Raw genomic sequence first — 23,481 nt, 5'->3', positions numbered from 1 at the left:
GTAAAGATCCACAGTTCTTTTTTTTAATGTGACGTCATACAGTGAGACTCAGGAGTCCTAATTGATCTAAAATGGGAAACATTTCCAGATCTTTAGTGCCACGCACTGAAGAGAAAATGTTAGTTTTTTTATTAACACTATGCAAACTTTTAAAAGTAACAAACTTGCTTGTGTTACTGCGATGAGCCATATAAAAACTATATATTTGTACTTTCCATGGAAAATGTGCTTAAAAAAAAGACGATAATCCTTTTGATATGAGGTTTCCTCTGCAAACAATTAAGGAGGGATCATGAAACTTCGCTAGTAAAATTCAAACGTGGATTATGATTTATTAGCTCCTGGTTGTGGTTACTGATGGTAGTGTGCCAGTCCTATCAGCTTATGAATAAAAATAAAGAGAAAAGAAAAATTTGAAGGTAAAAAAACACACTTTTTTTTTAGCTTCCAGTTTGAAATGACAGCAGAAAAGCCAAAGTAAACTATCAATGTCTCAGTTCATTCCTTAGTTATGATGAAACAATACATTTTTACACTGAATTTAGTCAAATTATTTCTCATGTTCACAATGTAGTTACAACAGCTTAAAGAGGACCACTCAGGCTTATATACAATACAGATCATACATTTATAATATAAAAGTGATAAAACAATATACATACATATAAATATATATATATATATATATATATATATATATATATATATATATATATATATATATATATATATATATATATATATATATATATATATATATATATATATATATATATATATATAAATCACTTCATGAACTTGCAGCATTTTGAATCCAGTAACTTGATAAAAGTAAGTTACACAAGCTTTTACATGTTCAGGAAGTAAAAATACATTTTAAATAAAAAAAATAAAAAAATAAAACAAAATAAAACAAAACAATTGCACTCCTTTGTACATTCATAGAGGAGAAAAAAAATTCAGGTGAGCTTTAATAGTCAGCAGTCCAGAACAAACAAACCAACAAAGGATAGCCGAGGAAATACAAATATTTCATTATGAAATCAAATCCTTGCTCTCAAACAACAAGAAAGCACTAAGAATTAAAAAAAAAACCCAAACAAACAAACAAAGAAAAAAAAACAGATAAAAACCCAGAATCTGCTGGCCCATCTCCCATAAAACAGAATGTTATGTACATCTTAAATAGTTTTTTCATAGTTTCCCCAAAGTACGGCCAAAAGGTTTCCAGGATACAGATATATGAACACACCAGGTGTATGATTTCTTTGTTTGTTTGGTTTTTTTCGTGACTTGTCAGATCCATCACTGCACACACTGTGTATACTGAAGACTGAAAGTAATGATATAAGCATCCCTTGATACCTCATTGAATAAAAACTTCTTCATTGTATTGTAACATTTGGATATAAAACCAGAGAGGCAAAGAAGATTAAAGCTTTCAATTTTATCTTTTGTTGTAGACACCAGCACGTCTATTTGCATAGCTTTACATTATTATTTTTTTTAAACCTGTAACAAACTGCTTCTCTGTCTCGTAACTGCTTAACCATGTGTATGCCCTTTAGTGTTCTCTGTAAAAGAATTAGTGTTTGGTTTTTCTGTAGAATACGTAGTTTCTTGATTGCGTCCATATCTTACTCATTTAATGGCTTATGAGCTTTAAAACATGACTCATCCTGAAGCATGTTAACAAACATCTTCTCATACATCTTGCGTGCCGAGGTGGTTCCTATGATCCTGCTGATCTTCTTGAGCCCTTTCAGCAGGTAGCGTGGTGCTCCCTGGCTGCGCAGCACCCTCAGACTGTGAGATAGACCTTTAGCTACATCCAGGTTGTAGTTTGCTGCTTTCCAGAGGTGGAGAACCTGCAGGATGTACTGCCTGGGCAGGCAGGTAGAGACAACGGCCTGCACATCCACCTCCTGAACTCTGATCCCCGGGAGGCTGTTGGTTACCTTCATGAGGTCATCGACGGTCAGGTTTCTTAGATTGTTGCAGCGGGAGACCTTTCTCTCACAGTGGTTCACACCTGGGGATATGCAACAGCAATATTAAAATGCAAGAAGAGGAAAAAAAAGAGCCAAACTTCAATCCATGCATGAATGCATACATGATCCGTACCTTGTATAATGCCATACAATTTGTCCTGGTCCTTGTTTTGCTCCTTCCACAGCCGCAGCAGCTGCAGCACCTGCTGCTGGGGTGAGCAGGACTTCTTCAGTCTTTCCAGGCTTTTGTGGTCCACCCTCTGTCCAGGAAGACTCTCCAGCAGTCGCTCCAGGGGCACTGAGGAAAGTTGCAGCGAGGCTAACGACTGGAAGACCGCATCCTCACACAGAGTCACATCTGGAATGAATTATTAGTGAGAAAACAATGCTTTAAAATTGGACTGTGCTTCTGCTGGACATCTAACTGCTCAATGCATAACACAAAATAATATTCTTGAACATACAAATAAATGTAATATACAGGCAGTTAAAGGCCACCTTGATAAATAATGAGCAGAAAGTGGAGGTGGCATGATCATGGTCGAAACATTTTACATCAATTTTGTTTTGTAACTCACATTTCTGACTCAGTTTGCTGACATTAAAACATAATTGCTTCACAGTGTTTTAACCATTATTGCTGCAATAAAACAATGATTAAGACAACAACTTTAAAAAAAACTCTAATAGTAGCTGAAGATGAGTGGAAATTAACATGCTTTCATGGTAGATTCTTAATACATTTAATACATTTATTTGATGACACATAACAGGGCACATTACATCCTCTATTCTTAATAAATAATATCCCTGCAGTCTGGTCATTTCTGGATTAGTTTTTATGTGTTTGTTTCTGTTTCCTGTAATTTAACCACATCAGAAATACGGATACCCCCTCTATCTGCTCCCAGTAGACAGCAGAGAACCACCACTGACACGAGTCTAACTTGCCAAGTTAAACTTTGCGTGTTGCTCTGCACTGAACTGAACAAAGCAGCTTTTTTCTTTTTTTTCTTTTTTTTTTTAATTTGAATCAGCTTGGGTACTGAGCATTCCTTATAAGGCAAGGGTGGTTTTGCAAAAAGCAAGGTATTTTTCAGCCAAATTTGAGAATTGCGAAATCTTAAATGTTCCTGCTGTTGCTGAGGACAACGCCGATTTGTACTGTGCATGGGGGGACAACCGGAGCTTAAAGTGATGCATACATGTTTTGCATACGTGCGTGCAAAAATGTTTGTTAATTGACTTGCAGAGCATGAAAGACGTGAGGAAACACAGAAAAAAATGGTTGGGTTGTCAGTTTTGACAACTTCTGGTAAACTTTAATATGAATGGGACATTTGACTTGAATCTGAAATTTGTTTATGATGTAACTGTGGTTCATTTTCTATCTGGCAATGAAATCCTTGTGGTTTATCCAAATTTTATAACAACTTTGGGAATCCCACTGCTCTCAACTTCACATATTTGTTTAGAAAAAAAAAAGGTTAAACTGATCTCGGGTTCGCTGCAGACAGTTTGTGGTTGGAAGACAATTTGTGAATGAATGTTTGAGGAAAGCATCACCCTCCCTGAAGCTCAACAGCTTTGTGTTCTTTCTTCAAAGTGTGATGCCCATATCAGTGTGTGTGCGTGTGTGTGTGTGTGTGTGTGTGTGTGTGTGTGTGTGTGTGTGTGTGTGTGTGTGTGTGTGTGTGTGTGTGTGTGTGTGTGTGTGTGTGTGTGTGTGTGTGTATGAGTGCGGTTTTTCATATTGATGGAAGTTAGTATCGTATTTGAGGCTTCCTTTCCGAAAAGATGTTTCAGCATCTGTTGTAGCTGAGTGTAACAAAGCATTACAAGCCCTGCTTGTGTTTCATCTTGTGTTTGACTCAGTTTCCTCTGTTATTGTGTTTGAGGACGTGACAGTTAATGGAATAATTGATCCATCATGGGTCACTTTGAAAGCAGCGCAATAAACATCCAATTGAACGCCTGGCTTTCCTCTCTTGTGTCGGTTTTCAGACATGCAAGAATGTGGAAAAGAATGGAATCTGGACAACGAACCTGACCAAGGAAATCCCCTGCCTTTGGGAACTGCAAAATGACCACATGTCTAAAATAATTTCATTGTGAGTGATTTTGAATTGTTGACATTTGTGGTTTACATAAAACATTGTTTCGTGGGAGGGGATGGGGGCTGGGGGGGTCTCTACCCTAATCCAACATGGCCTTTGTCCCAAAAACCATCCGTTTGATCGCAGTTTGTGCAGCATATTGTGTGTGTTCTCACCATTATGGCACACAGTAGGATGCTGAAAGCACTCGAGTGTTGGCTTCTCCTTCGAGCCACAGAGGCTGTCTGAAGTAGACGTGCCCCACCTCAGGGTCTTCAGTCCCAACTCTGAGCAGCTTTTATGGGGTCGACATGGCTCGGTGGACGTACCACCTGTGGAGAAATAACCGTCGGGACAGCCCTCACAGACAGTGTCACTCACCGGTGTACCTGGAAGACAGATGGAGATCATCGTTTTACGATTTGAAACTGACAGCACTGCTGAATAGCTAGTTAAAGGTGTTAAAGGTTTTACAAATCATTCGGAGTTTAGGAACGTGACCTACTTCATGAAAAACGAAGCTAATGTGATTCTAAGAATTATGACCGCAGTGACATGATAACTCGTAATGATGACAAATGCCCATGTAATTCTGAGAGTGACTCAGATCTGAATTGCTCGCTACGCCCACACAGCTGCTATATGGTTTACTCTTACTATGACAGAATGTGACTTACATTGACGCGTAGGGTGATTAATATGATGAATGTTCAGACTGAAAAGAATATTAGATTTCAGTTTGGATTTTTATTGGGGTTTTTTGTACAATAAAATGATTTATTGATTATTATTTCAATCCAAGCAGATATGATATTTCGTTAACACCGCTTTACAGAGCCTGTCACTATTACTGTAAAGCCTGTTTCGGATATTTCACCTGTAGGACACAAGATTATCCATACAGTGGAACTAGTGTTGTAATCGCATCCTCATTTTATTTTTATGACTGACGCATAGAAGTGAAAGTGCGTGGGATGACGCCACAGCTCAGAATTAACCTCTTCATCAGCTTCCCGCTCTAATGGCACGTTGTTCTTATATCATTAACATGAAAAACATGAAACCACCAGCTGATATGCATACGGCAAACGTTTCCTGCACTTCTGATGACACAACACATGCAGCACAGAGCTGAGAATGTGTCAGCCCGATTCTAATATATGCTGATACAGACACATTTTTTCTTTCTCAGAAATTCCTCTGCAAAAACTGATGCGTTAGCACTTTTAACAAATGCTTTTACATGTCATATACAACAGTGGTGCTTGCTTCATGTATTTAAGTGAAAAAAAAATAACTGCTAAAATGCTGATTTCATTAAATTTGATAACTGACAAAATTCTCTGGGTAACATTTATTATCAGTTTTTCTAACATAATGGCTAAAAAATAAGTTTCACATTTTTATTTTTGTTGTGTTTCTTTCTGTTTACTGAGAATCAACATGTTATAAAAGTATTGAGGGATCTTATATCTCTTATATCTCTCTCTCTATATCGCTTTACACTATATTTTTAGCGTGACTTTCTAATTTCAGGTTTATTTCTGTTTCTTCTTTAGCGTGGGTACCTGAACACAACAGTTTCTTAAGCTAAATGCTCAAATGCTTATAGTTGTATGGAAAAGATCTTCCTCAGATGTCCACCTCCAGATTCTGGGATTCCCAAGAGGGTCTTTTAGAGAAGTTTCTGAAGATCTCCTTGACTGGGGCCTTTTCCAAATGTTCCCAGCCTCCCCTTAGCCTGTCCTGTATTCTCCCTCTCTACTTGATGCAATTCACCACCAGGGTGTGATCATTTGACAGCTCAGCTCTCTACTTTACCTTGACGCAGTCAGACACATTCCATTTCTCGCAATCACACGCCTCAGGTTTCATTTCACTTTTTTGCCCAAATAAGTATTAAAAGTTTCAAAGCAGAACAATGTCCCCATGTGGTGCACCGTTCACTGTCTCACGCACAACCTCCAGAAAGGCTGGGTCCTTCAAACTTTCACGAGCATGAACAACAGTCAGGGCCTTTTTGCCTGACCTGAAGGCCCTGGAAATCCACCTCATGTCTACAAGAGTTAACCAGGACCAGGGGCAGCGCTGACAACTAAAGTCCTAGGGTCGCTGGGGAACCCAATCCCCACCACCAGGACAAGGTGGTAGGCCCATTCTCTTGAAATTCTCCTAAAATAATACATGAAACTATGTATCTATTATGAGACAGGAAAATCATATGGAATGGAATTCAGAGAAACAGCAAGGAATCAAAGCTGATGAAAGAAATCAAAAGAAAAAGTCATCTAAGGCATTTTAGGAAACTTAGCCACAATCCTGTGGTTGATCTAAAACAATTTACAAATTAAACATCTTCAAGGGGGGCCGGGGGGAATCCCCTGAACTGCTGTCTCATGTCTGCTGAACTTCATCACACTTTCAAGTCCCATTGTGGAAAATGTTTTTTTTTTTTTTTCATTTTGTTTTTGTTTTAATTTCTGAGTGCTATCAGCACTACGGGGGTCAGATGATAACCACAGCCATTGGAAAATGTTCTTTCATCCCTCCTGTGGCTGGATTCTGGTTTCAGATCAAAGATGAGGTCATGAGAAGTGTTGTGCCAGTTTGCGCTGTGGTTCCAGCAGAAATACCATTACTCTGACTCTTTACAATGTGAAATTCAGCATCGACCTCTATCTAGGCTGCCAACAATCACTGGCGACACAGCAAAGAGAGAATCTGAAGATAATATTAGGTTACAGATCCACTGTGATTACACTGTCCATCTCCCCCTGCTTGAATTAAATGTTAAATTGAGTAGAAAAGTTTTAGGGGGGAACTCTCATTCCTCAATACCGGCAAGTATAACCAAATATTTCTGCTTGTTCTAGTGTGTCAAAATGAAAACTTTTTTTTGGCTTGTGATAAAGAATGTAATTTCACAAGGAGTAAATAAGTTTGAGAAGAAAGTTTTAAAGGAACATTCCAGAGATAAAAACAACAACAACAACAAAAAAACAACAATCTATTATTAGATGGTAAAGCATTGGAACTTTCTTTTGGCCAGTATAACACTTTTGCATCAATGGAATTAGATCAGTAGTATTTGTGATAACATTTTTAGTGTTAGAAGTGTTAGAAACAGAGGCCAGGAACGCTTTTGTGTCTAATTACAGTCATTTTTGTACATCATCAGAAGTTCACTAATATGAACCGAGACAATCTGAGTTCTCTGAGGCTCAAACACTATGGTTCCTTAAACGGACCAAGTACTGTAGTTAAATGCACATCCCAGCTGAGCAAGTGGTGGTGTGGTCTCAAATGATCACAGTACTACTAGTACTTTGATGAAAAATGTGGAATTATTTTCCTTTTCTTTGTAATCCAAGGATATGCATGCAGTTTTTGTACATATTCTACGCTACATTGTTGAAATATTTACTCTATAAAGAGTTAATATTTTCTCGAGGAGAAGACAGGGCAGAGGGGAGCGCTCTGCCCCAACAGGAAGTTTGCTGCTGGATACATGATGGACTCCCGGCAGAAGTGGAGAATCGTGTCTGTCCATCAGAAATGTGACAAAAGTATTCACATTCATTACTCAGGTAGAAGTATAGATACTAGAGTTTAAAAATACTCCAGTAGAAGTTGAAGTATCAACTCAAGTTTTTTACTCAAGTAAAAGTATAAAAGTACTGGTTTCAAAACTACTTAAAGTATAAAAGTAAAAGTAATGTAAGGGGGAAAAAAGCCATTAAGGACAAAAGCCATTGAAAATGAATGCATCTTAGTATAATGCAAATATATTAAAGAACCATATATGTGTACTATTGAGCATTAACATGTGTTTCAGAAAGCAGAAGATATGATGACTAGTTGCTTATAAGTATTGTAATGGTGCAAAAAGTCAAACTTATGAAGCATGTTATCATTTATCCTAACCTTTATTGGAATGTACATCCAAGTTTAGTTGCAGGAATCCGAGGGGAAAGGGATGTAAGAACAAAACTGGACAAGAACATCTGAAACAACCACAACCAAATTCACTCTATCCGGATGGAGCAATTTAACTGGATAGTTTTTTTTTTAAAGGCCGAAATGAAATAGAGTGACGAGGCTGTTTTTAAAATGTAAGGAGTAAAAAGTACAGATAATTGTGTGAAAATGTAAGGAGTAAAAGTAAAAAGTCGTCTGAAAAATAATTTCTCCAGTGAAGAATAGATAACCAAAATTTCTACTTTTCTGGAAATTTCTAAGTAAGGTAACGAAGTATTTGTACATCGTTACTTGACACCTCTACTGTCCATACTGGGGGTCGGGGATGTTGAAGACGTCTACATACTTGGATCTCTGATAACAGGATTTCTGCTTTTTGGAGTTGGCGGTTACCTGGCATATCAACAAATTCTGCAGCTATTTTGGCTGTTTCAAGGCTGCCTCGTGCGTGCGATGGTTATGTTGTGCTATCAACATATCAACATCACTCCCATGTGTTGCTTGTAAGCAATAAACTAACTGAAAATAAGAGATGCAAACGAGCCTGCTTGGAGAACATTAGGTCCTGACACACAGGGAGTCCTGACTTGTGATTGGTCCAGACCTCACATGATTTATTTTCATAAAAGGAAAGTTTTCATTTTGAATTAAAATGTTAATGCCAAAAATCAAACTAATTACAAATTAGATATTCAAAAGAGTCAAGAGTAGGCGTGTGTGAGTCTAGGCCGTTTGGCCCACTCCTAACACTGCGTTAGGTCAGAACTACAGTATACCAAGCTGATAACACTCCATCGCTGTCAAGCACAATTCAATGCCTTTTGCTGCCCCCAGCAAATTTGTTTGTCTGTTTATTTGTTCTCTTGGATGGGCTGTACTGTAATCATTGCCCTTCAGGGATAAATAAAGTTTATTGAATTGAAATTAATTGAATTTAATTGATTACAAACCTAAACACTTTATCACACTAGAACACATTGAATGCCTGGGTTGGATGGTGTCCTTTGTCCACCCTTAGACTAAAACACTGGCATTTTTCCATCTATAAAACTCTGCTGCTAAATAACCTTAATCTTGAGGAGACGATACTGTATGTAGGCGTTATGATTGTCTTGGCCCCTATTTGGTCTGTGATGACCTGGTGTGAATGTTCCAAGGTTTAGTTTTTAAGATGTAAATATATTTAAATTACAATGCTTCATATTTTCTTTATTTTTAATGACATTTAAATATATATGTTATTTTGTGTATAGTAGTAGTTCAGCACATTTCCGCTGAACTGGGCTGCTGCATTTCTCAGCTAAGGCATTTGTTAAAAATATATTTTGAAAGCTTGCTTAAATAAAAGTTAAATGAATATGAATAAAACTGACAAAGAGGAGTAGGTAAAAGACAGAAGGTCTTCCAGTGATCCATGAAAGAGTATATTCTACTTTTAAGATATATTTGACGTGTCTCTGTTTTTTTTTTACATCTATCTTGACATAACTCATTTAAAGAGATGACTTCAGATGATTGAGGAAAAGACAGCATATATACAATGATATATTTTGTCTCTAAAAGCAAGAAAAACACTGAAACATGCCCACATTCACACATACTGCACCCTTTTTTACGTTTAAAAGATAACGTTGAAGTGATCTTTTATTCACTAAAGTAAACCACTGAAAGAAAATACTTTATTTTTTGGGAATTATATGGATTTATATAGAGAGAGTAAGTGTGCCAGGAAATACGGGGGAAAGGGAAAAGGAGCAGGGAAATGGCATGCAGCACCCTCACCACACCTTATTAGGTTTCCCGACTGGAATTCCTAATTTTCTCTGGTTTTAGTATATATACCTATTTCAAATCAGCTTATACTGACCTCTGCTGGAATACCCGCAAAATAGCTTTGTGTTATATGAAAAGAATGAAGTCTGTTAGTATCATAAGTTTCCCCCTCGGTAATGTTAAATGCCATGAGCTTACCTAAAGCTGTCACTCCATAGCCCGGCAGACAGGTAACATGTGCAATGCAGAATTCCACTACGAGGTGGAAACCTGGAGCACACTCACACAGCTGGTCGTGTGTGCTGTTGCACTGCTGCTTCACTAGTTGTCTCTCTTTGCACACCTAAACCCAGCAAACACAGTGATAATAGTCACACATATGAACCTATGATGTGGGCTTCAGTCACAGTAAACGTTGATTCATATGCACAATGTGATTTGCAGTGACAAATAAAACAAATACGCTGTCTTCAATGTCAAAGTTGAACAGTGACACAAAACACAGACTGTTAAAGCATCCCAAGACAGACATGCTAACAAGAGAGGGATGAAGTGGTGATTATATAATTTTTCTGGTGTGGCAAAGTGGAAAACATCTAATCTTTGAGGGAGGATCTTTCCACCACAATAGGCAGGTTAAGACTTTTATTTTTAGTAAAAAATAACTGAGGTGGAGACACTGCCACATGCCAAAATGTAAACAAACAGTATCAGCTGACAAAGAGGCCTTAAAAAAAAAAAAGCTACAGAGCAAAGAAACTTAAATGTCTGCTACTAAGATTTATTATGTCTTTTGGGTGTAGCACATACCGAAGTACAATATTGGCACGTGTCTCCCCAATGCCAGTTCTCAGCAAAATGCCTCTCTGGGCAGGGCTGGCACTCAGTGGGCGTATCTGCGGTGCAGTGTCGTTTCACGGCTGTGCCGGGTGGGCACTGGTCGCAAAATAAAAGGTCGGACGTCAGAGGGTCTCGATATTGGTACTTTGGTGGCACAGCTTGCGGCTGAAAGGCCCAGGAAAGTGATGCAGTGAAGAGCTGCAAAAGAAGAAAAAAAATGCATTTTACCAGTGACTCAACAGCAGTGACACATTTCTAATGAAACACGTCTCATGCAAAGTTCCTCCTTGGCATAAGGTTCAAATGCTTTTAAACTTTGGAGCACTCGCCAACCCAAAACTTCCTTTTAGGCGAAAGAGTTGAAAGAAAGCTCACAGCAGCAAAGTATGAATCTCCTGTTGGACGTGATTTAAAGCAGTTTACTTCAAGGAGTTCAAGGAGCAGCAGTATGATTAGCAGGGATTACTGCACTGGGACGATTCATACATCAGTTGTATACTTGAACTCTGCAAATTTTAATACGCAACAGTATCCCTTTATGATGGCCCAACTTGTGTTTGTTATTTCAGTCAAGATTTTATCACAACTATAAGTTATAATTATAGGATCACTTTTACTTCGTTGCATTTCTAGCATCTGTTTTCCTAAGTTTAACACATTACCCAAAACTTTTAAATGAGTTCAGATGTTTCTCCCATGCCAACACTCTGCACATACTAAATCAAAATGAATGTTTGAGCAGGATTATAAAACTTCACTAGCATTTATCCGCGTCAGCAGCTCTGTTAGATAGGCTGCCTTGATTTGAGTGTGATCTGTCGTGCTGCACTACAGTCCCAGAACAAAACATACACCACACCCATTCTGCCTTTAATCACAAACAAACATCAAGTCCCAGAGGCGAACCATCTTAGCCGTCGCTTCAAAACCCCAGCCTGTGTATCATCCCCTGAGCAAGATGCGAAAATCTTTGGTCAGGCCTAAAATACATGATATCAGTTGATGAGCATGTTTGACATGCAGCCATGTAGCACAAAGAGGCCACATGCGGACCAGATGTCACACACCAGGCTCCTTCCTCCGAGCGCCTTCTCCATTGGGTCTGCGGACTTTTCCGTTGGCAAGGATACATCCTCACTGCTTGGATAACTAACTAACAATAAACCCTGTATGCATTCTGTGTGTGTGTTTGTTTAAGCTAACGTGTTTGTGTGTGCATCTTCAAAAATGCATGAAATAATTCAAACACAGACACACACACACACACACACACACACACAAAAATCATCTGCACATGTGAGCACAATAGTGCACACACAAAGGAATGTGTTTGTTACGCGTGTGCGTCTGCATGTTTGTCGAGGTTCGCTTCCAATTACTGACTTCCTCAGAGTTGGTCTGCATGCTCTGCGGCCTACTCTCCTGGCTGCTGTGCATGAAGAGGACTGTTGGAGGTTACTGGGCTTTCCCCATTCACCACCAGGGAACAAAAACACTCACCCACTCTGTTCTGCAATTTACCCCACCACACACCATTGATCCCCTTCCTGCATGTCTTTATCTGAACTCATCTGCTTCACCTTCAAACTCGCCAGTGACAAAACACAACCTGTCAAATGTTGATGTATCAGGCTCGACATATAAGTTTGGCTTCAGATTTTTTTAATAAGACATCTATGAGTGCTCCTGAGGGGGTGTGAACGTGGAGGAGATAGGATAGTCCTCACCACCCGCCATATGCTGTTTGTGCTCCAAACTACTTTGAGGCACTATTCCCAAGTAACTGTGTTTGTGTTTTCTTCTAATCACCTTTTTTACACATGTAAGGAGCATATATTCCGTTTTTATTATCTGCTTCTGGTTCCTTTTTCAATGGAAGTCACTGAAAACGACAGTAAAAATAGACGAATGGGTTTTACACACCATAATAGAAACCAAAGCTTCAAACGCTCTGGAGAGCGAAGCGGTTTTCCCGGCAAAACCTATCGAACTCTGAACACTGCATTTGAGGGAACGCTTTCATCTGCAGCAAGTCGCTGAGCGGTACCATGACGACAAGAGTTTGTTTGTAGTACGGGTGGCCTCATCAGGAAATAAACCCACAATCACAGCCTTGCTCGTCTAATTGAGAAGTGTATACATGCACTATTAGGCCACCAAACCACATCTACTGATGAGGGTGGAGCAGACTGATGCACTGACAGAAGGTCACCTGTTTTTTAGGTTTGTTTGTTTGTTTTAGTTTTTTTCAAATCTGGATCCAGTTAAACTTCTTGTTCTGACTTAAATCATAGCTTCACATCAGTGTCAGTTTATTGGAAGAGCTGGCACATTTTAAGACAGAACTAACGGAAATCAGATCCTATTTTTCAGGTTCTTAATACACATTAATAGAAGCGGTTAAATGAAAAATAACTGACACGAATAAAGATTTAAAAGAAAAAAGACTAAAGTCATTCTCAAATGTGATCATGTTTTGAGAAGAAAGTAAGATTGAGCCTAAAACGTGCAGCTGAAACTAGTAAAATGCTCATGTGGCTCAGCGGTTCAAGTTGAACTTCTTACATTTGTCCAGTTCGCAACTGTCTGTGGAAATACAACCCACTCTCACTCACGACACATCACATGCATCTGCACAAGACTCAGCTGTGTCGCCACAGGACGGAGAGTTCACCCCCAAAATGTCCCCTTTAGACATAGATGGATTGCGTGGAAACTGGTTAAATCTCGATGCAATAATATGTATTTTAACACCAATTTTGCCCTCCCACACCTAACCACATACCTTTATTGCCTCATAGTCAACAAGTAACTTTGATGTGTAACAATGTAGTAGTAGAGCAAAACAAGTCAAAACAGAAGCAGAAATAAAAGGAGAAGAAAAGCGGTAGTGAATGTTGGACTGGAACATGAATCTAACGCTTGTTAACCATGTGTCTGTCCCCTCCCTGCACTCTCATCGCCTTATGTGATCTCATTTCTTTTAATAACTGACAATATGCAGCTGTGAACATCTTCTGCTTGAGTCAGAAAGTGACAATAAAGGGACATCATGTGCACTGAACACTAATAGAAACGGCTCTTGACCAAGCATGTGATGGTTTGTGATGAGAATATGTATAGAAAAAAAAGTACAATATATAAATGTATAAATAAATACAAATTCAGAGCAATCACTCATACAGAGGAGCAAAAAAGCTCAACATTTGTGTCCCCTTATATCAAGTAACCACTTCTGAAGAGCAAAGTTAAGTGTTTTACTATAGTAAGAACTAACGTGCTATTTAGACTGGATGAAAGATTATATATGACACATGTATATTTACTAGAATATAAAACTTTTTTTTGTCAAATTTGGAATATATACTGTTTTCATTTTGTAGTCCAGCCAGCACAGTAGGTTTCTGCCACTGAAAAGAAGAAAAAAATCAGCTTTTCACTTTTTCTTTTTTTTTCTTTAAGAGTCCGGAAGATGTCCCGTGGTGTGTTTGAGTGTGTCCATCAACAGTTAAAAGAAATGTTGAACTTTTCACCCGCCTTGTTGCCTTAGAAGCCGCCATCTGACGACATCATGGATGACCGCTGGAAACCCAAATTACACAGGAGCTGAGGGCAAATGTCAGCCATAATTATACTGTTAGCATCTTCAGAACAAAGCTCTGCGAGAGGCATATCCTACATGGAGCGCGGCCAGCTGAGAGGAAAAGATGGATGCATGCATGGAGGTGACAATCATTTTCTGAAGCTGTTGGGCAAGGAAGGACAGGTATGATGCAAATGATTACAAGTGCTATAAAACTGGCTGCTAAAAATATATATATATAGATATATATAGATATCTGAAACTAGATGTTTGTACTGTTTAAATGCAAAGAAAGTGCTCTTTAAAAGCTGCTCTATCATTGAACGAAACAAGCATGATTATGTTTCAGTCAGTAAATGATGGCGATATGCATGACTCTGTTGTATCCAGAAACTGGACCATGCTCCCAACAACAACAAAAAACCACACAGATGTTTACTGCTGAGAAATTGTGAGCAATGTGTTTATGCGTCACTATGCTGATATATGTTGACAGGGATGCAGGTCATGAATGAAGCTGACCGTTGGTCGGATGGGTCTGAAAACACACGTGAGCTTTTGTTTCTTCTATAACCTATTAGATGGTGGATCATTTTAGGCAAAACTTGACAGATGGATTGCAGCATCACAGCTGCAGAGTTCAGACACCTGACAGAAAACACCTTAAAAAAATGATCACACATTCTTTGCATACAAGCTTATAAAATACTTTGATTGTGTTGAGGGATGAACACTTTGACACGTGGATAAAAAACTGTGGAATAACAAAGACGTTCATTGCAAGTCTCTGCAGTCACAAAACGCAAATCTGCTTGACAGCTTGAATAACTTTATAGCACAGTCTCATGCATTTTGACTTGTTTTAGAAGACACGACAACTTAACTGGGTTCACAGTTATGCTGCAAGATAATAAACATGGACTTCTTCTTCAGAAGCTGAAATACGGCAGGACATTAGCCAAAGGATTTAACTTGCTTTCAACATATAGATTTAAGCTGAACTTAGATCATACTGACATGCTGACTAAAAAGCGATTCCCTGTTTGGCTTCCCTGAGGTCAGCTTTAAACTTATGGCATGAGGAGAGGAGCCATGGCACAAAGGGACCAAACCACACTCCACCAGTTCCTCCATAAGACACATGGATTCAGTTAACTGTAGAGCGCAGGTGGTCTGAGGGGGGATTCCAGCGCGTGTGTGTGTGTGTGTGTGTGTGTGTGTGTGTGTGTGTGTGTGTGTGTGTGTGTGTGTGTGTGTGTGTGTGTGTGTGTGTGTGTGTGTGTGTGTGTGTGTGTGTGTGTGTGTGTGTGTGTGTGTGTGTGTGTGTGGACCCGTGTGTGTGTGCATTACTTCATGTGAATATGGAATCTGTTTTTTCTTCCCCCATGCAGAGATGCAGAGAGACTTCTGGAGAAGCTGCCACATCATAATATACTCGCTGCATCCTTTCAAGCTGCAGGGCTGCAATGCGCCGCTGAACTCTTAAAGCTTCCCGTCATCAGTCGAGTTATTCAGGCTAAGGAGCGGACGTTAACATGGAAATCCGTCAAAGGTTCAAGATCATATGGTAAAATAGCTGAACCCTGACTTTCAGCTGATGTGAAAACAAATAGGATTTTTTTAAATTATATTAATCCTAAGACATGGACCATTTAGGTATGGTGTAGCTGGCCAAATAAAACACTTTGGCTTTGCGAAATTACAGATGGCATTTTCAGAAACATTTTAAAAACAAATGATGGAGCAGTTGATTGTGGCAAAAATCAGCAGATATATTTTTCATGAAAATATTGGTCAATTGAAACTATAATACTGACTGGCACAAATGACAAGATTTAATCTTCATTATGTCTGGGAATTCAGAAGAAAATAAGTTATTTCAAATAATAATTTAGCTCCAACAAGCTAAAATTACAGCACGGTTCAAGTAAAGGAGTCGGAGTAAATGGTCTGTGTCTGACTAATGCTTTTACACTACAAATCACATCCACCTATCGTACTCTTAGTCCACAGATATGTATCTGATGAGTCTAAACCTTTTGATACATATATAATCTCACATTGATGAAAGTGGACTTTAGTGATTGGTCCAAGGACTACAATGGACTACAAGGATATGGACTACAAGTCTAGGAATTGAACCACCAACCACCTGATGACTCTTTCTCCCAGTCGCCCCGATTTCTAAATGGAATTCCAACAAGTTACTGCAAATTTATGAAGCAAAACATCCAGCTGCGGCCTATCCTCCCCTGCCCTTTAATCATCACAGGGCCCTGCAGTTTCATTGTGCTGGATGAGCCCAGCTTTCAGGTTGAGAACCACTGGAATAAACCACAAAACTGTACACAAAGAACTTCTAATTTTCAAATCCAGGAGAGTTGGTATTTATAGGACTCACAACTGCTACGTTTACTTAAATCCAGGATGACTGTTTGGAACTTTTAAGACTGATATCTCAAACCGGAACGCAAATATTTTTAAAAAAGCAGGATTTCTTTATGAACGCTTCATGCATTTTAACTGGAAGATTTGTGAACTGCCTTCTCCAATTCCAAAGAAGCTAAATTAATTCTCCCTTGTGCTCTACTACATCAAACATCAGATAATGAGCCATTACAGAAATTTGCATCAGATTGTGCTGTTTTTAATATGACTCATGCAGTAGTGAGATAAGAACACAGATGAAGGCTTGTCTGTGGCTGTGATGTTAATGCAGTATCTTTTATGTCTCCTTTTTCACCTCCTGAACTTCTTGCTTCTTAATCCCTCAGCCCTACCCTTACACATACACACACCCTGCATCGGTTAGTTCGCCATGACTCTGCCAGACTAACAAATGCTCCCAGACACACACAGACGGAGACTTCTGCTATCAGCGTTGCTGTTGATGGAAAAGGGGAAGTCGGGCTGGGCAGCAGCTTTTGCAGGTGAGTGTTGATCTCTGAATAAACTGCTACTTGTTTGTTTAAAAAATGTTGATCCTGGACCTTTACACACAACCCTCTTTATTACTTTAATTCCTCCCCGTCTCACTCACTTCCTCACTTTTTTCATTGTTTGTCTTGAAGAAAAACATAAAAACACAAATTAGAGGTCATTTTTGGTTGAGTGACCTTTCTGTGGTGTCTCTGCTCTGCGTGTGAACCTGCCGTGAGGTTTAGGGAAGTTGGTGTGGCTCCAGCTAACGGCCACAACAGAGTTAGGACAGGAGGCCTAAAGATAAGGAAAGACAGATAATAGATAACAGATAACAGTAGAGATGGATTAGGTTGACTCCTGCAAGGGGATTCAAAATGGGATTACAGGCCAGATGTATAGATAAATGACTGCAAGCTAACTGTCTCCCTTCAGCCCTGGCTGGCTGATTGCCCGTTCTTCTAAAAAGAGTTCCATTATCGTGCTGTTTCACAGTACATAAAAGGCATCCAACCTCATACAAATAAACAACCTGACACATTAAATATTCCACTGACATCATTCAGGGAAAGAGCCTCAACAAAATGTGTGCATTTTTTTTTTAAGAAGACAGACAAGAGGCATATGTCTGGATCATGAAAGGGAAAAGAAAAGCACACAGGTGCAGGAGGTGCAATTACTGCTGGACTGTTAAACCAAAGTAATGATTTGGACAGAGAATTGCAGTGAAATATTTACTGACTGTGACGGTGACACCGAAGAGAGATGCACGAGGCGGGAGGGGGCGCAGACTGAATTATTGTCTGAAGGTTGACAGTTAAGAGCAATTGAGCGAATGGACGACTGACTCATTAGTTGGCTAAAAAAGATGTTTGTCTAGCCAGTTAAATGAATGAAGTGAAGGACAGCATGTTAGAGACTGGAGAGCAAACAATTTGCCTGCTATGACATGCATGGAGTTAAAGAACTGCTTTTGCAATGTTGATACCACGTCAAGAGCTGGCAAAAAGTAGTGAGCACATTCAAACACATTCATTCTTTGTCACTAGCTTACACTTTGCACACAATGAGGCAACACATCATACGAGCAGGACCTATACCTGACCATGCATGGAACAAAATAACGCTCCTGTCTTTACGCTTTCTCTCTCTCTCTCACACACACACACACACACACACACACACACACACACACACACACACACGATGGATAGATCTACTGTTTTGGAGCAACAGTGTATGACTTGATAGCAATCTGTGCATTAGCATATGTAAAACCTGCAAAGGCTCCAATGCAGCTTTACATGCAAAACACACACACACACACACACACACACACACACACACACACACACACACACACACACACACACACACACACACACACACACACACACACACACACACACACACACAAATAACTGCTGAGAACCCGGGGGCATACAACACATGTAAGACCTAGCTCACCATTGTCATACTCAGTATGTCAGTATTCATTCGTTATGGTAAAAGCAATGAAATATGAGCCAAAGTAAACTTTCAGTCAGGCATGACAGTTGTACGTCTTGTTTGTACGTATACAGAGAATTCAAAAAGGTTGAAAAATGTCATCTCCATTCATCACCAAAAACAAACAACCCTAACTTAATAACGTTGAGTTTCATTTTAAAATACATTCAGCTTCAGATGTTTGCACAAAGTGGATCAGATAGACCATGTGATAGACCACTTTCTGTTCTACCATCATAACACTTTGCAAAGACAATCTCATGTATCAGCTATTCAAATAAGATAAGATTCCACCCAAATGGTCTAAATATAAACTATTACAACACTAACCTATTATCAAAACACGATCATCCTCTCTTATCAAGAGCATAGAGGTTAGTTGCATTTTGGGGACACTACACCGCACAGACTAACCACTGATCCCTCCATAATAATCCGGGCACCATCAAACTACCTGCAGACCCAGACGCACACTGCACTCCCTGAACGCAACACCGCATAAACGGCTGATTTATGGTTCCGCGTTACACCAACGCAGAGGGTACGCCGTAGGGTACGCCGTCGATTTAACGCAGACCATAACTCAGGTTTACCGCAGTCTGCTTTTTGCTCTGGCAAGAGCCGATCCCCTGTGTGGCTGAAACCGAGCGCAGCGCAACATGACTACCCCAAGAGAGAGTCATTATACTGAAAAAATTATAAAATAAATTAGGAATAAGGAAGAACTGTAAAAAGCGCATGTAGGGTGTAATCCAGCGTTGATCTGGGAATGCTGAGAAAAACTCCGGTTACTCACCAACATTAGTTTCATGGCCGGGTTGGATGTCACTGTCCGTGTGCTCATCTCCTCTGCGTAAAAGTGAACTGCGATGTGATGGGGTCTCCATAACAGATCCGTTTTTATACTGTACTGCGAGAGAGAGAGGAGTGACAGCGTGCGCCCACCCACCTCGTACAGCCCTCCACTCTGCTGCGCACAGTCCTAAAAATAAAGCAGCCTTCAATCCTGCATCCTCGCGAGTTACGTAGATGACGCAAAGTAGTGAATGGTGTAGGCGAAAAGGAGACGGGAAAAGCGTCTGAAGCACCGAATCCAGGCGGAATCTGGATCCATTCATGAATCCACCCAAAGTTTTATAAGCAGTTCACAAGACTGGACTGAACTGATTTGTCACGTGATAGAAGCCTACCAAAATAAAAAAGAAGAAATCTGTCACATTTTTTCGTTACTAATGTTTTCTCATTTTGAAAGATAGAAATGTAGCCTACACAGTAGAAACAATGTTCATATGCAGATCTTTTAAAGTAAATTCAAAAATGCTGCAAAAGTTGTTTTTACATATTATCTATCTATGTGTTACACAAAGTCAAAGCAGGAATAAAAATCATTTGATCAGTGTGACTAAGGACACAGTTTCCCTTACAAATGTACAAATATTTTGACTTCTACTTTGTCACAGGTACAGGTACATACAAAGACTGACGTGTTTATTTGTACCAGAGAATAATGTGCATGCAGACAAAATAAAAAGCACAGAGTAGCCTATCATCTTTCACATGAATGAGAACCATCTCAGCTGAGCCCCAAAGCAAGAAGAGCTACAGTATCTGCAGCCTGGAGTTTTGGAATGCTCACCATCACACCGATATAAGTCCCAAGTTAAAGTGACATGCATGCTGTTGCATGCATGTCACTTGCTGTTGATTTGGCAGTTGCCACCTGTGGAACATGAAGTGGTGTCCACTGAGCTACAGGGAACCCCAGCTTAACCAATATTTATCTAGGAGCCCCAAAATAACGCAAATGTGCTTGCGTTATTTTTTTGGGTGTCATAACAGGGGGCATTATAATATAATAATTATAATATTATTATTATTTTACAGACAGAATTTCTAGGCGCACCCGGAGAGTGGAGGGGATTCTGTTTGGTGACTTCAGAATTGTGTCTCTGTTTTTTGCAGATGACGTGGTTCTGTCGGCTTCATAAGGGCATGACCTTCAACTCTCACTGGAGCACCTCCCAGCTAAATGTGAAGGGGCTGGGATGAGAATCAGCAACTCCCAATCCAAGACTATCTTCAACTGGAAAGGCGTTGTGTTTCCTCTTTGGGTCAGGGATCATACCTTGCCCCTTTCAAATACCTTGGAGTCTTATTCACGAGTGAGGGAAGAATGGAGAGGGAAATTGACAGACAGCTCGGTGCAGCATCTGCAGTGATGCGGGCGCTGCATCGGTCCATCCTGGTGAATTACCAGTCGATCGACGTTCCTATGCTCCCCTAAGGTCAAGAGATGTGGGTAGAGACCGAAAGAACGAGATTAAAAGTAGCTCAAAAGAATTTCCTCTGCAGGATGTCTGAGCTTTCCATAGAGTGAGAAGCTTAGTCTCTAGTACTTGTAGTATCCAAACTTATTTTGCTATGAACTCTGTTCCTCATATTTTTGTGGACTTTACATACAAGAGTAAAAATAGATTATGTAAATACATTTTTTATATTTTCTGAAATACATAATTTATATTTGCTATAGTCCTGAGAGAGAGGTGTACAGTATATCTAACATAAGATGTATATTATTTGACCTAGCCACTGGGTTGAGAAGTTATTAAAACTTCCTTACTTTCATTTGTTTCAATTAAATTTTTTTCAAAAGAAATAAACTTTTTGTATTTCATGTCAGATTGAATATCATTATTACGGTTCCAACCAAAAAGATAACCGCCCACATTTTGGTCAAACTGTATGACGGACTCACCCACACTATGATGTCAACACAACCACTCTGATGCAAGAGGTCTGATGTAAGAGGAACCAAAAGATTTCTGGTTTTCCATTTGTCTTTTCGCTGTTGTCCAGTACAGCCCCTGCAGATGGATGACAAAATGTCACGCAAATGATATAGAAGCACAAGGTCTCAACGTAATCACAGAAAAAACACACTCACCCACCTACAAGACTGTGAGCCATGTGAGGGAAATGTTAGTGGTGAGGTCAAAGCTGACCACAGCATGACTGAACTCACTCATACACACACGTTCGCTCGATCATAGCTACAAAAGAATAAAACAAGTACACATGCTGGATAAATCTTTCAGCATCAAGGTCACGGTACGCCATAATAACAGTATAGCAAAAGCTGGATGTCTGATCTCTTAAAAACACACTTCCACACACATGCATACATTAAAACACATGACGCGCTTTACTGTATGTGCACAAATTACTGGCTACTTTTGGCCTGTTACACTTTAAATAGCCTTTCGAAATGGATTTAAGGTGAAGTCCTTTCCCGTCAGATCCAAATATAAAGTGCCTCACTCATTCCATATATGAGAACTTGGTACTGAATCATGCATGCAGGAATATTGTTGCGTCCTCTGTGTACATCTATTGTATGTATTTATATTCCTGATGCAATATGCACATAACTGTCAATTTAAACGATAAAGCCTATCATAAACTGTCCAGAGTAAGTGACTACAGTTGTAGGTGATTTAGGTGTAGCTAATTTAAATTTAGCTGCACAGATGTAGAGATTAGTTCTTTGTATTGGTTCGACATCTGGTTTGCATACTGTTTGTCAGATAATGGATCACTGACTGCAGTGGCCTATTATTGTTGAGACCTGCAGAATCTTCTGTTCACAAATAAAGAGTACTGTTTGCATGATCTAAGAGTAAGTGAGTCAGCCACTGTATCCCACTATATCCCATTCATAACACGGATGAATGAACAGAAAAGGGAACTGATAACTGTTGTGTTGATGGTGATCTGACGCAGATACAATGAGATTTTTGTTAACTCGCGCGACAAAGGCTGTTACACAGGCATGCAAATAAAGCAAACCTGAAATTAACAGGTGAGATTCTATGAAAGGCAAAACTTGTACAAAGTGCTTGATTTGGAGAGTGTGAAGCAACTTCAATGGTGTTTGTTTTTCTTGTTTCAATGAGGCTCTGTGATGGACTGGCAATCTGTCCTGGATGTACTCTGTGTCCTGCAGCTGGGATAGACTCCAGTCCCATAAGACATAACTTTAGTCTAGTTTAGTCTATAATAGAGACATGAAAGAAGATCAGTGCGTTTTAGGAAAATAACATGGGATTGGTTATTTCATTCAAGTTATTCTGGGTTTTATGTGCAAATTGTGACAGTTTGTCTTCAACAGTCTCTTGCCTAATCAAGGTAGCATGAAGACCCACAAGAGATTCAATTCAATTTTCAATTCAATTTTATTTATATAGCGTCTAATACAACAGATGTTGTCTCTAGACGCTTTCCAGAGATCACTTCTTCAGTGTAACCACCAATCCATTGCTGTATATTTCAATTTATTTTTATTTGTACTGACAGAAACTGGTTTATTTTGATCTTTTCATCACAGTGGTGAAGATGACGCTGTGGTTACCAAATCAGTAGAGGAGATGCTAGTTGTTTGCTATGGAAAGACAGGTTTTTTTTTTTTGTTGTTGTTTAAATTATTCTCACCTTCAGCTTGTAATGCAAAGTTAGTCATGCTCATCCTCTGCATATTTTAAAAAAACCTCTACACCTGCATATACACACACACACACACACACACACACATACACGCATGATCATATACATACACACACACACACATAGACATACACACTGGCTTGTTCACCTGCATGCTGGCTCTCTAGTTTTTGGGTTTAGGTAGCGGTAGTGATAGCTTAGCTCAGAGTGCGACGATCAGATCTCAAGATTTAGGTTGATTGCTGTTATTGTTTTGGTTGGCTCCGTGCCGGTTTCGTGCTTTGTTTGTGGT

The 23,481-nt window shown here is 39.4% G+C and overlaps 1 protein-coding gene across 1 annotated transcript; it reads right to left on the bottom strand.

The window, feature by feature from the left end:
• Positions 1 to 803: 803 nt before the first annotated feature.
• Positions 804 to 19,619, bottom strand: LOC133440940 (tumor necrosis factor receptor superfamily member 11B-like). The gene is made up of 6 exons (XM_061718282.1): positions 19,486 to 19,619; positions 10,649 to 10,876; positions 10,037 to 10,181; positions 4,264 to 4,476; positions 2,125 to 2,349; positions 804 to 2,032 (listed from the first exon to the last, which is right to left on the bottom strand). The coding sequence occupies exons 1-6, from the start codon at positions 19,531 to 19,533 to the stop codon at positions 1,638 to 1,640; spliced, it is 1,254 nt and encodes a 417-aa protein (XP_061574266.1). The 5' UTR covers positions 19,534 to 19,619; the 3' UTR covers positions 804 to 1,637.
• Positions 19,620 to 23,481: the final 3,862 nt, after the last annotated feature.

Source organism: Cololabis saira, chromosome 3 (genome assembly GCF_033807715.1).
Source record: "Cololabis saira isolate AMF1-May2022 chromosome 3, fColSai1.1, whole genome shotgun sequence".
NCBI classification, from domain to species: domain Eukaryota; kingdom Metazoa; phylum Chordata; class Actinopteri; order Beloniformes; family Belonidae; genus Cololabis; species Cololabis saira.
This window is presented reverse-complemented; position numbering and strand designations above follow the sequence as displayed.

Coding starts and splice junctions, on each gene's coding strand:
- LOC133440940 (XM_061718282.1), bottom strand. CDS start 19,533: ATGAGCACACGGACAGTGACATCCAACCCGGCCATGAAACTAATGTTG. Junction 10,877..19,485: donor CGGCCATGAAACTAATGTTG/GTGAGTAACCGG, acceptor CTTCTTTTGCAG/CTCTTCACTGCATCACTTTC. Junction 2,033..2,124: donor ATTGTATGGCATTATACAAG/GTACGGATCATG, acceptor GCATATCCCCAG/GTGTGAACCACTGTGAGAGA.